Here is a 16,646-nt window from a genome sequence, read left to right on the forward strand (position 1 = left end):
CGCCACAATTGTACATCAATTAGTGAGCCGTGACCTAGTTGCCGTGAAAAAAGGTAGTAATTTATCAGTTATGTGACTCATCAAAGCATAAAAACAGTGTGCAAGACAGGATTTAAAACCAACAGCGCTGTTGTCCACATAAACGTCGGGGCGCCCACCAGACTCACCACATATTGTGCTGACACACACACTGGCCAACCTGAGGGCATAAAGGAGAGTTAGCATAGACTTTATAAACACCCAGGTAGAGTCACATTGGGCTCAAAACATTGGAGGTTGATGTCAGTAACGTGCATTGCATCAAGTCCTGTACCATGCAATAGAGCTTATAAGTTGGTAAAGCATAGATGTACGCAAGCACATGCAAAGCAGTTCCGTCTCCCAAGCTGCAATTTGTCAGGGCTTAAGCATACTCACGACTCCACAGTCCTAGACCAATTCCTGGGGATAAAGAGATCCCATCCTTACAGATGCATACATCAGGGGCCCCTGTGTAGTCCGCACATTTGGTCACCTCTCTTCGGGCAACACTCACAGCAAATAGGATTCCAATCCCCGATCCGTAGAGCATGCCCACACTGCCAGCTGCTTGATGATTTTAAATCTCCGGGCACAGGAGCGCACACCGCCCCCGTACATCCATCATCCAATAGCAAATGAGGATCCGGTTTTGCAGCTTCACATCAGGCTTGTGGGTAAAACATACGGGCAGGCAGGCGAGCCTATCCACTTCTACCATCCGGCTATGTCGCAATCCATATGCTGGGAGACCCGGAGAGGGACTCGTGGCAAGTCCGAGAGGCAGCAAGACGCAGTTAAGCCGACTAGTTTCGACCGGTACTTCCGGTCTTCATCAGGGCGTGGCTTGCTTACGGGGGGCTGAGAATAAATATCCCTCTAGCTCCTCCCGTTGCACGCTGGTTACCAAAGGTGTTACTGACATATTTGTCCGGGCAAGGAACCCTAACCAAGCTTAACTGTTCCGCTGCAGCATTATCACAAACGGCACAGCAAATCAACTGGTGGAGGTAAGCAGCAAAGCGAGGCAATCCCCAACAAAACTCGCTGGGTGCTCACTATAAAATCCCCTCCAGGGACACAATTTACACAGATCTATTCAATCATTGTCTATCTATGCACTTTACAGTTTTTTGTGTCATCGGTAGGCCAGAAAAAAGGCGGGGGAGGGGTGAATAAAGGGGAGGGAAGGGGGGGAAGGGGGGGCGTGGTTGTAGAGGGGAGAAGACAGGTTGTTGAGGACCAATGCATCATGTGTTTTAAAATTTAACTCTCCACATTGAGGACAGACCCAACCTGTCTGGGTTCATCACCCCAACACTAACACCTTCACTGCTTTTAGTGCATCTTTCCTTTGCAAACACCACCATTGTAGAGTGAGTACATAAATGAGAACTCCAGGGAGTAAGATCTACAAGGATCTATAGGTAACTCCTAAGGGAGAAATCCACATTTAGGCCTTGCGGGTGCCTCGATCTTAATCGGTACATCCACATTGCCTCCCGTTGCAACAACATTGCTTCTGTTCACTCTTTTTGTGTCGAAGCTTCCAGGTTATCTATACACATTGCCCTAAGTCCGACAATCAAGCTATTGTGTACTTCCTGGAAGTGTTCTGCAATTGGTGACTTATTCTCTCCGCTGGTGATGTTACCAAGATGCTCAAGGAGTCTAGTCTTGAAAGCTCGTGTCGTCATGCCCACGTAATACTTATTTTTATATTAACAAGCTTTATTGATCAGATCAACAATTATACAAAGCTTTTAAAAGCAGAACAAATAAAACATAGGGTATTAACATACCAACTAGAAGACAAGAAAAAAAATAAAATAAATATATGGGGGAGCATCTGAAGGACATAGCACAGATAGTTGGGCCGTCCGGCCTGGGAAATGGGGTACCTGGAACCTCCTTCTGAGATCCCAGGGGTCAGTCCATCCTATCTGATCTTAGTGTAAAAATATATTGCTCCCTCTAACACATACGTCAAGCTAAAAGGAAAAAAAAAAAAAGAAAAAAAAGAACAACATACATAAAAGCAAGAGACAGGAAAAAAAAAAAAAAAAAGGAACGAGCAATCCAGATACATTCCTGCTTAAGGTGTCTGGTATCAAGAGTCCTGAATAATTTCAATCCTGTACATCATACTATAATGAATAAACACATATGTCCGAGGGAAATTAAGCACTCCTATATGTTTTCCAGGGTTCCCAAATGAGATCAAATCTTGTCATATTCTCAATGCTATAAAAATAAATCCGATCCATTATCATCATTAGGTCTAGACGTTGGGTAACTAGTGATAACTCTAGATCTGTGGTTTTCCATTTGAAGGCTATTGACCACTGAGCGGCTAGTAGCATGTATCTATATAAAGGCCTAAATCTACCTGGCACATCATCATTAAAAGTATATAACAGGGCCTGGGAGGCAGATAACGAAACCGGAAAGCCAAACACCTCTCGGATCATGGATTTCCATGAGTCCCAGAACCGCTGAGCTCTGGGGCAGTCCCAAAAGACATGCAGTATCGTTCCTTCCATTCCACATCCTCTAAAACAAGTCGATGGAACTGAGGGATAAATTTTGTGAATTTTAGCCGGGGTGTAATACCAGCGAAACAAGATCTTGAGTGCCGTGTCCTTGACCATATTAGATTTGACTACACCAGAGACAGCGGTTCGGATATAAGACCAATCTGATGGCTCAAATTGAGTTCCTAAGTCGCGCTCCCAAGCTCTCATATATATTAGTTTATTCTCACAACCTATCAACTGGGCATATAGGGATGAGATTAATCCTTTTTGTCGTGAAAATCCAAAATAGAGTGATTCAAACATTGTGGGTTCAAACTCTGGGGGTGAAGAAAAGATGGAGGAGAAGTAATGTTTTATCTGACAAAACCGAAATACCTCCTCTGGGGGGGCATCTTGACTAAATCTGTGCATATTAAATGTAATTGGAACAACTCTAATCCAAAATTTATTGGCAGTTGAACGGCCTTTATCCCTCCACCAGGAAAACAACTGTGGGTTTCTAAAAGCCGGAATAAAGCGGGGATTACCAAAAATTGAGATCCTGGAGGAGGGAAAGGTCATAAGCTTATATGATGAGGCAATCGAGAACCATAGCTTAGTCAGTGACGAAACAATCCTGTTCTTGCTAGCAAGAGTTGATATGTCTCTTTTAGTTACAACCGTGACCAATGTAGATAGGTAAAATGGGAAGATTGTAGTAGATTCAAATTGATACCAGGTGGGAGGGTTAGAATTTATTCCCCAATCTAAGATTTGACTGAGCTTAGAGGCTAAGTAATAATGTCATAGGCTGGGTAGACCGATACCACCCTGTAAAGGGGGTCTGTACAGGACTTGTGCTCGAATTCTAGCTGGTTTGCTGTCCCAAATAAATTTATTAATTTGTGACTGTAAGCTAGATAACGATTTTTTAGTTATAGTTATTGGGAGCATGCGAAACAAATATAACAATTTGGGGAGAATAATCATTTTACATGCTACACATCTACCTAGCCATGAAACCTTAAATGAGGACCATGTTTTCAGAAGTTGAGTAATATTATTGACCGTATGTGAGAAGTTAGTTCCGTATAGATCCCCATAGTTGGGTGTAAGAAAGACTCCTAAGTATTTAAATTTCGTTTTACTCCATTTGAACCCGTAAGTAGAGTCTAACCATTTAATTGTATGTGGATAAAGATTAATCGGGAGGGCTGTGGATTTAGCGGGATTTACCTTAAAGAGACTCCGTAACAAAAATTGCATCCTGTTTTTTATCATCCTACAAGTTCCAAAAGCTATTCTAATGTGTTCTGGCTTACTGCAGCACTTTGTACTATCACAGTCTCTGTAATAAATCAATGTATCTTTCCCTTGTCAGACTTGTCAGCCTGTGTCTGGAAGGCTGCCAAGTTCTTCAGTGTTGTGGTTCTGCTATGCACTCCCCCCTCAGGGGGGAAAGAAACACACAAATGATCTCTTGAGATTCAAAAGGAAGGCTGTATACAGCCTGCTTGTGTATGGATGTATTTTCTATGTGTGGACATACTGTACATCAACCTACTTCCTGTTTTGGTGGCCATTTTGTTTGTTTATAAACAAACTTTTTAAAGCTGTTTTTAACCACTTTTAATGCGGCGGGGAGCGGCGAAATTGTGACAGAGGGGAATAGGAGATGTCCCCTAACGCACTGGTATGTTTACTTTTGTGCGATTTTAACAATACAGATTCTCTTTAAGGCCAGAAAATTGGGCGAACTTATCTAATAGTTGGAATAAGTTAGGCATGGTTGTTATAAGTCTAGTCAAGAACAGGAGAGCATCGTCAGCATACAGAGTTAATTTGATATTGTCAATTCCATAACCATGGATGTCAGGATGTCGTCTAATCGCCACCGCCAGAGGCTCTAAAGCGAGAGCGAATAGCAATGGGGAGAGAGGGCAACCCTGACGGGTTCCACGTTTGAGCTGAACAGGAGCAGATGATGCACCAGGGATGCGGATCACTGTAGATGGGGAGTCATACAATGCTGAAACCGCTGTAATTATAGGGCCAGATAGACCAAAGCCTTCCAAAGCAGCGGTCAGATACTGCCAACCCACTGAATCGAATGCCTTACTAATGTCTAAACCCAACATCATAAATTTAGAGTTTTTAAGTTCAGCATCCTGTAATATGTTAACAGCTAACCTAACATTATCAGAGCCTTGCCTACCTGGGATGAATCCAGTTTGAGTGGGAGCGACAAGATCTTGCACCATAGAGCCTAATCTAGAAGCTAGAATTTTAGCAAAAAGTTTGATATCATTGTTGAGGATAGATATAGGTCTGAATCCTGCCGGGGTAGAGTGATCAGTATCCGGTTTAGGGAGCAGGGTCATATTGGCCAATAGCATATCTGGGGGGAGTTTTTCACCTTGGAGAACAGCATTAAACATTGAGGTCAGAGGGTGCAATAGTGTATCAGCAAATTTTTTATAATATAAGGGTGAAAATCCGTCCGGGCCCGGAGCTGTAGAGGATTTAAGCAACTTAATTGAAGCTAATACTTCTATGGGGGTGATCGGGGCATTAAGAGTTTGCAGCTGATCTGGTCAGAGGGAGGGCAACTGCAAAGTATCCAACCATGCTTTAAGTTCCGTATTGTTAGATGATATTTCGGTTCCTAGCAAATTTTTATAATAGTCCTCAAATATTTTTAAGACTTTAGGAGGTAGTACCTCCTCTCTGCCTCCAGGGCTTTTTAATTTATAAACATGTGGGGGTTTATAGTATTGGTTTAATTTACGTGCAAACTGAGTAGAAGGGTTATTGCCTCGTAAGAGGAACTTTGCTTTGGAGAACTTCAACGCTTTAGCATGAGAGTTATCTAGTATAGAGTTTAATTCGGTTCTTTTCAGATTAATTTCATGTAAAATTTCTCTAGTTGTTGTGCCATAATGCCGTTTATATAGTAAGTCTAGCTCGGCGGTTAATGCCTGAATTCTTTGTGATTTTAGTTTCTTTGCTCGTGCTGCTTTTGCCATAAAGATACCTCTCAGAACTGGTTTATGTGCTGCCCATCTTAGAATAGGGGAGGTGTTATCCTCATTGTTAAATAAAAAATATTCCTCCAACTCTCCCATCACAGCGAGTCTATCTGAATCCTCAGCCAAAAGAGTCGTTGAGTCTCCAGTTGCCGGGATTGAAGGGTATACCGAAACCAGTCAAGATGGACTGAACCATATGATGGTCAGACCAACCACAAGTAATAATATCAGAGGAGGTAGAGTTAGAGGCAATTATTGGGGACAAGTAAATGTAGTCTAAGCGGGCATAAGACTGACGAGGGTGAGAAAAAAAGGTATATTGCCTACAGCCGATGTTATGGGCTCTCCATATATCTATAACTTTAGTTTTAGAAAGGAAGCTAGTGAGTCTTCTCGGAAAAGTTTGTGCGAAAGGGGATTGAACCGATCTATCCAGAAGTGGATTAGCTACCGCGTTGAAGTCTCCTGCAACTATCAAGTGTGTTGAGGACAGTCTATCCAGTTGGGATGATAAAAGTTGTAAGAAGGCAGTTTTAGAGGCATTGGGAGCATAACAATTGATCAGTGTGACAGCTTTACCCTCAAGAATACCCTTGAGAATTAAAATTCTGCCTTCCGGGTCCATGAAAGAGTCAATGTGTGTGAATGAGACTGAATTATGGAACACTATTGCAACTCCTCTGGCTTTTTTGGTAAATGAGGCATAATAGGCCCTATTATATGCCCGGTGAAAAAGTGGGTGGTTTAGAGTTAATGAAATGCGTCTCTTGTAAAAACAAGACTGAGGCCTTCAGGCTCTGATAATGTTGGAATGCTTTTCTACGTTTGACTGGCTCATTTAACCCCTGGACATTATGTGTTATCATATTGAACATTCTAGGCATGAGAGAACTGTGATGATGAAGAATATAGCATTTACACTTAGTGGCTTATTATCTTTTAGAATAGACAGGACTCCTGTGGAATGAAAAAAGAGACTCAAGTATCCTAAGATTGCAGGAACATAGTTACTTAAACCAAACATATAAAACAGACATAAAATTAACATTATCTCTGGGCAATCACTCCTAACTGTCCCACGACTAGTAGGCCCAGAAACTCTCAGTGGCTTAACCCGGACCACACTGAGAGGGGGGGGGTAATACTCGTATCACTAGTCCCAAAATGGGTAGAAAACAGTTAAAGTGGGGCAGCGGTGAAGGACCGTTTCCCTGCCATTTTAGGTATTAGAGCGCCATGAGCGGGGAGCGTTGTTCAATGGTTGTTTACGATATTTCTCCAGTTGGGCAAGAGTGACTTGTAGGCCTAGTGAGTTCAAAAGAGAAACTCCTTGCTCCAGTGTAGATATAACGTGGATTTTGCCGTCACGGGAAAGTAGAAGTTTAGTGGGGAATCCCCACTTATACTGTAACTGTTGCTCTCTGAGAAAGGCTGTTAGAGGAGCCAGGGACCTGCGTCTTTGCAATGTAAACTGCGACAAGTCGGTGAAGACTTTGATGTTGCTGTATGGGTCCGGGAGTTGTTTATTCTGGCGCATGTAAGAAGAAAAGGCATCTTTAACGTGGTAAAACTGAAAGCATGCTATGGTATCTCTAGGAATTCTCTCAGGTAGAAAGGCGGGCTTAGGCAGTCTGTGAGCCCGTTCTATGGTGTACTCAATGCTGGAAAACTGAGGCACTGCTGACCTAACCATTTCTATCAAATAGCCTTTCAATTGTGCGCTGTTTATCGATTCATCGATGCCCCTGAATTTGAGATTACAGCGGCGATTACGGTCCTCTAGGTCAGCAATCTTCAGCTGCGTAGCCTCATTAACTGAATCATGGCGTTCAAGCTCAGTAACAGTCTTATTGTGTTCCTCAATTAACATGGAGACACTGTCTTCAGTGAGTGAGACACGAGCTCCCAGATCATCATAGAACTGTTGCATAGAATTTGCTATAGTCAGTATCTTGTTTGACATGGAGGTTTCCAGAGCAATCATCATATCCTTAAGAAAAGCACGGTCTACTGGCTGATTGGAGTCAGGGATCTCTGCAAATGCACTGCTGTGGCCTGTGACTGCTGTGAGCAGGGAGAGAGCTTCTGCCTGTGAGTCTGCCGGGCCTGACAGCCTGGGTTTAGATTTGGCTGGGCTAAGAAAGGTGGGGGAGGGTACCCCCTAATCAGAGGACTCTGAGGCTGATGGACTGCGGGGAAGGGCTACATTGGATGCCTGCTTTGTGGGTATTTGTGAGGCCCCTCCGCGGCTGGATGCGGAATTTTGTACGCTTGCCGCCTGTTTATTGTTATGGGATGCGTTCGTCATGCGTACTGGCAATGCGGACTTACGCGTCCCGGAGGAGCCGACGCCATCTTGCTCTCCATGCGGCCCAGGTCTTCTCCGCTTAAACATGTCGGGGATGCGTTGTGGACGCTGGATATCCTGCTGTGAGGTGCAGGAGGCTTCCATCTCCTCCTCCGCTGGGGTTTGGGATTGAATTTCCCCGTCTGGCATGCTGTGTAAAGTCGCTTTGGCTGGCTGGGATCAGGAGCTCTTCACACTGCTGCCATCCACGCTGAGCTCCGGCCGCGCCCCCCACGTAATACTTATTACATGGACAGATGATTAAATATATAATCCAGGTTGAGTTGCAATTGTGGAAATTCTTCAATTTATATTCTTTAGTTTGGTCTTGGGGTTTAAACTTGTTAGTGCGCATGACAAAGGGGCAGGCCTTACAAGACCCGCACCTGAACATTCCAACAGGGGTCGGGACACGATTAAGCCATGTACCACCCTCTTTCATTGGAAGTTCCGATTGGACCAGAATGTCCCGTAGATTTCTGGCCCGTCGTGCAGTAATCAAAGGCCTGGGACCCACAATCTCCCTTATCTTAGGGTCTAACTGTAGCACCCTCCAGCATCCCTTGAGGGCTTAATTCAAAGCACCCCAATGCAAATTAAATTGAGTGACAACTCTAGTGTACCCTCTACTATCACCACCAGTGGAGGGACGAGCACGGGGGCGGAGTAGAGATTCACGATCAGTATGGAGCGCACGATTATAGCTCCGACGCAGGGTTCTTTCTGAGTATCCTCTTTCACTGAACCTTTTATGCATCTCCCTTGCCTCGCGCTTAAACTGCTCTATGTCTGAGCAGTTACGCCGGATTCTAAGGAACTGCCCCGTGGGGATCCCCCCGATCACAGACACCGGGTGATGGCTCGCCGCGTGGAGTAACAAGTTACTTGCTATTGGCTTCCGAAACGTCCTTGTTGTCAGCCTATTTCCTACCTTTATTATTTCAAGATCCAGGAAGGTAATCCTCTCTGGGTCTGTTACAAAGGTCAGGCGTATATTTCGCTTATTGTGATTTAAGGCTGACACAAAGTCTGCGAAGCCTTCCGCGGCACCCCTCCACACGACGAGCACATCATCGATGTAACGCAACCAGAGGGACACACCCCCACGGGACCGCCCACTCGGATAAACGTCCTGCTCTTCCCATACGCCAAGATGTAGACAGGCGTACGCTGGAGCACATGCCGTCCCCATGCTCGTACCCCTCAACTAATGGTAATATTTGCCCTCAAACATGAAATAATTATTGTGCAGGACAAAGGACATAAGGTCCACCAAGTATGAATTGTGTTCATCATGGAGTGGGAAATTCTCAAACAGCAAGTACTCTAGGGCTTCTAGTCCAATATTATTCGGAATGGAAGTATACAACCCCTCAACATCTATTGATGCCAATATACAGTTCTCCTCCATTACAAAGCCATTAATTCTATTTAGCACTCCATTGAATCTCGCACGTAAGAGGGTAGCCTCCTTACGAGCGGTTGTAATTTTTGATCTAAATATCTGCCAACGGCTTCACATGGACCTGCCACAGCTGAAATAATCGGGCGACCTGGTGGAGGAATGACACCCTTATGGATTTTTGGGAGAACGTACATAGTAGACTTAGTGATTTCCTCCACAAACATATACTGCAGGAAAGCTCAAACGGTCATTACTTCTGCTTTGTTTTTATAGCTTATAAGGCAGAGTGGTTTCTAAGCTGCAAATATGATGGAATGATGCAGTGTTATAAAAAAAAAATATATAAAACTGAAAAAAAGAACTCTTTTCTTTGCGATTAATGTTCTGTTAATTATGCCTCCTACACATACAATTCATTATATTTAACGTTTATTTTTGCTTCAGTGTCATTTTAAAGAGAATCTGTAACTAAAAACAATCCCCTGGAGGGTACTCACCTCGGTAGGGGGAAGCCTCTGGATCCGATCGAGGCTTCCCCCATCCTCCTGTGTCACATGGCGGTCTCGCTGTGCCCCTCCGAACAGTGAGGATGTAAATATTTACCTTCCCGGCTCCAGCGCAGGCGTAGTAGTAGCTCTCCACTATTTCCGAGTGGAGAGCCGCAACAGCGCCCCCGCTGTAGCGAGAAAAGGTAAATATTGCACAGCCTGACAAATTGACAGCTGTGCGTTCTGTGGGCTGCAGCGAGACCGCGGTGGGACACAGGAGGACGGGGGAAGCCTCGATAGGATCCGGAGGCTTCCCCCTACCGAGGTGAGTGCCCCCCAGGGGATTTTTTTTTTTTTTTTTTTTAGTGAGTCTCTTTAAATGTTTAAAACAATACACGTACAATATGGAAGAAGTTGAATAGAAAAACTATGGCAGATGCTTATGGACAGATTGTCACATCAAATAATCACGTATGTCAGTTTGAAGTGACAAAATTCAAGTTTGTTTCTATAGTATTGCCATAGTTTGTTGTATGCACGTGGAAGGTTTACTTTGAGAAATCGTCTTTATTTCTATCTCTTATTTATAGAAAATATTTGGTGAATTTGTCACAATTGAGATGGTGTTCCATGCAAAAGCTCTGGAGGTTCTAACTACAGCCTTCCAGCATATTGAAGATATTGATGAAGAGGAGGACCTGGAGGTAAGATTATATCCTTGTAGTAGCAATAAGCACATACTGTATACATATGTAAAATTACATGGAGCAGTAACATTATGGTTTGAGTGTCTGTTTTGTGAAGCCTGGGATGTTGTATTTGGTATAAGGTGAGATATTCAGCTTATCAGCTATACAGTAGATGTGACTGAAAGTCACAAATGGTCCTTGGCAAGAATCTGAACTGCCATCCTGAACCTTCTGTCACAGTGAAGTTATTGCTGAATGGAGAAAACTGTGCTAGTCATTTTCTTTGCTTGCATCTGAGTCCTGATGCTGTACTTGTAGATTTTATGCTCAGACCCATCCTGTCTGCTGCCGAGCCTCAACATTTATTATTAATGTTTGTAAAATGATCACATTTAAAGGTGATGTCAGTAATACTTGACACAAATATGGCAGTAATCAGCAGGGGCAGAATCCTAAAGTGAACCAGAGGTGAAAATCTGATGAGATAAACAATTATATTTATCCACCTGCTCCTAAAAAAGACTTTTTTAGGTATCCCATGGTTTTCTTTTATATTTTAACATTTACAAGGTAGGTTGAATGTTTTACTGTCTCTAATCAGTGGCAGCCTGTTAAGTGTCCCAGAGTTAAAATACATGAACTATTGACCCTTTTCTACCCTCAGAAGCTGTATTCTGCCAGGAAAACCTTTATAGCTGTAGTTTGCTTATCTGTATGTTTACTATAATCCTGACAAGATACCGACAAGACAGAAGCTGTCACTTCATGCCTAGAAATTCACTCTTTTAGGAAGCAAAATAAAACCAATACAAGAGCCTGGTTATTAATATTTTATACTGTGCATACACATATTTATATCAACATGTCACATATCGCCTCGGGTACACTTTAAGCACTGACTTCAAGCTAGTAAGCATAAATCCCCTAATTTTAATCTGTCATCATAGCACCATAGCAAAAGGAAATAGAAGAGATACCACAGTCCTGGCTGGGGAGAGGAGGGGTGGGAGGTAAGCAGTACAGGGCAGTGGTGGCCTACTCAGGACTTGCCCAAATTAGGTTTTTTTTTTGGTTTTTTTTTTATGGAAAGCATACAATCTAAAAATAACGCCGCACACACTGCCTAGAATTAATAGTGTAGCTCAGGCTCTGGAGTGCTGGTGCCAAGAACGTGCTTCATCTCAATAGCTGCATCATGACCAATGCACACAGTCCTCTCCACCTACATGATGCCTCGTCCAACCCTCTAGATTAGTGCAGCGGGTGGGGTGGTAGCCGCTGCAGTTTGGCAGTCTTAACTCGATATCATCACATGCTGCCATGTGTATAGAATTTTACAAGTAAGCATCTTATGCATCATTCAAGCAGGTTTGTTTCTCTAACCTTTTATACAGCTACTTCTATTGCTTAACAAGGCCTGTTGTATTGTTGGACTGCTGTATTATGTAATAAAGACTATAAAAATCATATTTTGACCATTTTTCTTTTTAGGTGTTTAGAAGTTCACTGCATCCACCAGATTATCAGTCTCGACTAGATTTAGTACGTGCCAATTCAAGGACAGGATCCACAAAACAATTGTCGTCATCCTTATTGGTGAGATTCACCTCTGTGCATGCTCCGATCATTATATATCACTCATCCTGTAAGCCCTTTACTACCTCCCATATATTACTGTGGCGGGCACTGTTGTTGCCCTTGAGTAGCGATGGGCTTTCGAGTCCGGATGGACTCGAAGTCTAATGACTTCAGGTGTGACCAGCGCGATGGGGTGGTTGGCTTACCCAGAAATCTTCGGGACGTCTGCCTTTCATTACGCATTATAGGCATAATGAAAGCTGCGTTCCACCACTCACTACCGCGCTCCCTCCTTCCAGCTTGAAAGAGGAAGCGCGGTAGTGAGTCATGCAAGGCGGCTTTCATTATACCTATGACACATAATGAAACACCGACGTCCCGAAGACTTCTGGCTAAGTTGACCCCCCCCCCCCCCCCCCATCCCGTGGTCACAGCTTAAAGTATAACTGTCGGGCATAAAATCAAAAATCAATTCTTTATTTTTATCTGGTAAACAATACGGATGCTAACCAGGCAATCCAAAAGTTAAAATCTCTGTTACTTTTCTTATTTAGAAATGATCATTCCCCAGTTTACCTGACTCTCATTTGGTACGTTGCCGCAAAAAGGAAGTTGAAGGGCATGCTGGGTTGTCTTTTTTTGCTTCTTTATTTCCCCTCAGACTTAACCAATGTACAGAAGCAATAGAGATTTTAACTTTTGGATTGCATGATAAGCATCCTTATTAATTGTTTACCAGATAAAAATAAAGAATTGATTTTTGATTTTATGCCCGACAGTTACACTTTAAGTCATTAACTTCATTAGAATTCCAAATTCGTGTCAATCTGGACTCGAAAGCCCATGGCTGCTCTTGAGGCCGGTTTTACACTTCTTTTTTTGTTTTGTTTTTTGTATGTTGCGTTGAGGAATGATGCACCTTGCTGTATTCCACTCAACACAAAAAAATTACCCTGTGGCAGAGTGCGCCAACAAGGTCACATGCATAGCGCTGCCTTCCGCTCAGTGATGTAATTCCTGCTGGTCAAGATGTGCATCACTGGGATTCCTGTCAGTCTGCACATGCGTGCTGCAATGCACCACGCTCCCATCTATGAAATTCATGTGTGGATGATTGACTCCAAGACTTCTGTGTCGGCACCAAAGTCATACAGTGCTGACTTTGCGTTGGCTCAGCAGTGATTTGGAAAATTATGGCGCGACGTGGTAATTGTGCTAAGCCCATTGACTTACATTGCCGTTGCATTACTTTGTGGTAAAACAGGGTAACACAATGCACACTGAAGTGAGAGGCTGCCATATTTATTTCTCTTTAAAGAGACTCTGAAGTCTCATAAAAAAAATCATGTTTTTATATTAAAAATCTCTTTAACATGATTGCCCTAACTAAAACTCTGCATCCCCGCGGCTGAACTCTAACTCACCCCCCGCGCAAAATCCACAACTTTCTTTGTTATGGACTTTGCTGCCCTGGGAGGCAGAGCTTTCAGCTGCAGCTCTGCCTCCATGCGTGTCAATCCGCGCCTCCCACGCCCCTCTCAGTGAAACAAGACTGAGAGGGGCGGGGAACGGCGGCGATCCGCACTGATAGATGCGTGTAGAGGCAGAGCCACAGCCAAAAGCTCTGCCTCTCACGGAAGCGCTCCCCGCAGTGTGCCCCGGGGAGTTTGGGGGGGATTTAGTTAGAGTTCTGCCACGGGGATGCGGCGTTTTAGTTAGGGCTATCATTTTAAAGAGATTTTTAATATAAAAATATGATTTTTATGAGACTTCAGAGCCTCTTTAAACAATGCCAGTTGCCTGAAAGTCCTATTGATTTTTCTGGCTTCAGCAGTGTCTGAATTACACACCTGAAACAAGCATGCAGCTAATTCTGTCAGACTTCAGTCAGAGCGCCTTTTATTCCAATCTCTTTCAAATGCGTAGGTTGGCCTCCTCTGTGAAAGACTCCGTAAAGAGGAGCTGTCAGCCATACTATCTCAGAAAAAAACACATATATAAGTAGATACATACTTGCTCTACTACATATTATTATTATTATTATTATTATTATTATTAGTTAGTATTTATATAGCGCCGACATATTACGCAGCGCTGTACAGTGTATATATATCTTGTCACTAACTGTCCCTCAAAGGAGCTCACAATCTAATCCCTACCATTGCCATATGTCTATATTATGTAAGTACTGTAGTCTAGGGCCAATTTTAGGGGGAGCCAATTAACTTATCCGTATGTTTTTGGAATGTGGGAGGAAACCGGAGTGCCCGGAGGAAACCCACGCAGACACGGAGAGAACATACAAACTCTTTGCAGATAGTGCCCTGGCTAGGAATCGAACCAGAGACCCAGCGCTGCAAGGCGAGAGAGCTAACCACTACGCCACCGTGCTGCCCAATACATAACATATGTATTGTACTATCCACGGTTCGATTTGAGTGATTTTTCTACAATAAAAAAATAGAAAATCCTTAGCATTTCCCATTTTAACTGTGGCTATTTTGAAGCCAATCCTGATGTAATTTCCTCCCTTACTCTGCTCTGCCTGATTTGCCCACCCTTCACTATAGAAAGTGCCTTGTCTCAGAATGAGAAATATTGGCCAATCCGAGAGGAACAGAGGTGTGGGAGGGGAAAACAGGAGGGAAAGAGGCTTCAGCCAATCAGGCTGCATTAGTGAAGTCTGAGGGGCAGTAGAGAAGCAAAAAAGGATAACCCAGTATGCCTTGCAACTTCCTTTTTGTGTACCGAAATTTGGGGGGAACCAAATAAGAGTCAGGTACACTGGGGAATGAACATTTATCAACAAGAAAAGTAATAGAGATTTGAACTTTTGGATTGCCTGGTTAGCATCTGTATTACTTGTTTACCAGATACAAATAAAGAATTGATTTTTGATTTTATGCCCGACAGTTACTCTTTAATGCACGTCTTAAGTGAGAGGAATATGGAGGCTGACATATTTATATCATTTTAAGCAATGCTAATTGCCTGGTTGTCCTGCTGATCCTATGCCTTTAATACTTTATGCAATAGACCCTGAAAAAGCATGCAGATTCTGACTGGATTAACCAGATATGTACTCACCACCTCATGTTAAATGATGTTGCCTAATGGCTGGTAACATCACCGCAAGTATCGTTAAACTTGCCTTGCCTTGGCTTAGGTTAAAGGCAAGAAATCCCCAAATGCTCTGCTGAATGTTCTTTCTCTGAATTGCAGCAATCTTCAGTGAGCCGGCAGAAAAAGAAAGAGGAAGATGATCTGGAGGACGATGAAGAGTCAACAGAAGAGGAAAACTGATGTTTCAGAATAATAGAGTTTTTATTAAACCTTAATTTTGCAAACTGCTGACTTATAAATGTGCACACGATGTAGGTATATCTCTACAAATAACTTAGCTGCAGTTATCAGTTGGGTTTGCTTAAGAGTAAGCTCACACTGAATCCCTTGTGATGTGCATGCGGCACTTTGCTACGGATTTAAAAATTTGTGTCTTCTGGCAACACACATCACAATGCACGGAAGCTCTTTGCCATTCATTTTGTTAAATGCAGGTGTAAAATGTGTGTTGTGCAGTAGTGCACAGCTCCTGTCGTGTTATTATGATGGATCCTGACTGCACACACAGATGTGAATGGACTCACTCTGGGACCATTGTACCATGAACCTGACCACACACGCGTACGTGAATGGATTAATTGTGGGACCATTGTACCATGAACCCAACACACAGATGTGATTGGACCTATTATGGGAGCATTGTACCATGAACCCAACACACAGATGTGAGTGGACCCATTGTACCATGAACCTGACCACACACAGATGTGATTGGACCTATTATGGGACCATTGTACCATGAACCCAATATGCAGATGTGAATGGACACATTATGGGACCATTGTACCATGAACCCAATATGCAGATGTGAGTGGACCCATTGGACCATGCACACACACACGCACCCCCCCCCCCAATTATACCATGAACCTGACCCAATACAGATGTAAATAGACCATTGTACCGTATTGTTGTGCAATTATCTGATAAAGCTCCACAATGTGCATAGTGTGGACTCGCCCGAAGAGGAAATTCTCTCCAGCAGCAGATGGACCTACAGCCTGGTGTTCTCTAAAGATTGTGAGAAAGTGCCGTGCCTCATTTTATCATTTTAAGCACATCGTTAGCCATGGCTAATACGATACAATACTCTACTGTAAACACATTGCTGTGTGAGATGAGAAAGACCTTGAATTCAGTAGTGTTTGGCCAGACACAGACATCCCGAAACATGCCAGTCATGCTGACAAAACGGGCATAAATTAAGATACATGTACAAAACTTTAACTTGACTCAAGTCTTTTTTTTTTTTTTTTTATAAAAGGTATGTACATTACATTGTGAATATTCTGAGTAGGAAAATGTAATTGTGCCTTAAAAGTTTTTATCTCAGTATTAAGATTGTGAGCTCTTGCAGTGGATCTTCTGTACTTGTAAGTCAAATTTAAGAATTGTGCCAAAACTTAAAGGGAACCTGAAGTGAGGTATACGGAGACTGCCATATTTATTTCCT

At 43.1% G+C, this 16,646-nt stretch overlaps 2 protein-coding genes across 2 annotated transcripts in view; one reads left to right on the forward strand and one right to left on the reverse strand.

Moving 5' to 3' along the window:
• The window catches only part of CIBAR1 (CBY1 interacting BAR domain containing 1), a 49,783-nt gene extending 34,366 nt beyond the window's left edge, over positions 1-15,417 (forward strand). Inside the window, exons 7-9 of the mRNA XM_068237660.1 lie at positions 10,394-10,507; positions 11,984-12,088; positions 15,293-15,417. Coding sequence (XP_068093761.1) covers positions 10,394-10,507; positions 11,984-12,088; positions 15,293-15,373 — 300 coding nt within the window. The 3' untranslated portion in view covers positions 15,374-15,417. The remainder of the gene's footprint in view (positions 1-10,393; positions 10,508-11,983; positions 12,089-15,292) is intronic.
• Positions 15,234-16,646, reverse strand: part of RBM12B (RNA binding motif protein 12B) — a 135,541-nt gene continuing 134,128 nt past the window's right edge. Inside the window, exon 4 of the transcript XR_011020950.1 lies at positions 15,234-15,334. The gene's annotated coding sequence lies outside the window, so the exon portion shown is untranslated. The remainder of the gene's footprint in view (positions 15,335-16,646) is intronic.

The sequence above is a fragment of the Hyperolius riggenbachi genome, chromosome 5 (assembly GCF_040937935.1).
Source record: "Hyperolius riggenbachi isolate aHypRig1 chromosome 5, aHypRig1.pri, whole genome shotgun sequence".
In the NCBI taxonomy this organism is placed as follows: Eukaryota; Metazoa; Chordata; class Amphibia; order Anura; family Hyperoliidae; genus Hyperolius; species Hyperolius riggenbachi.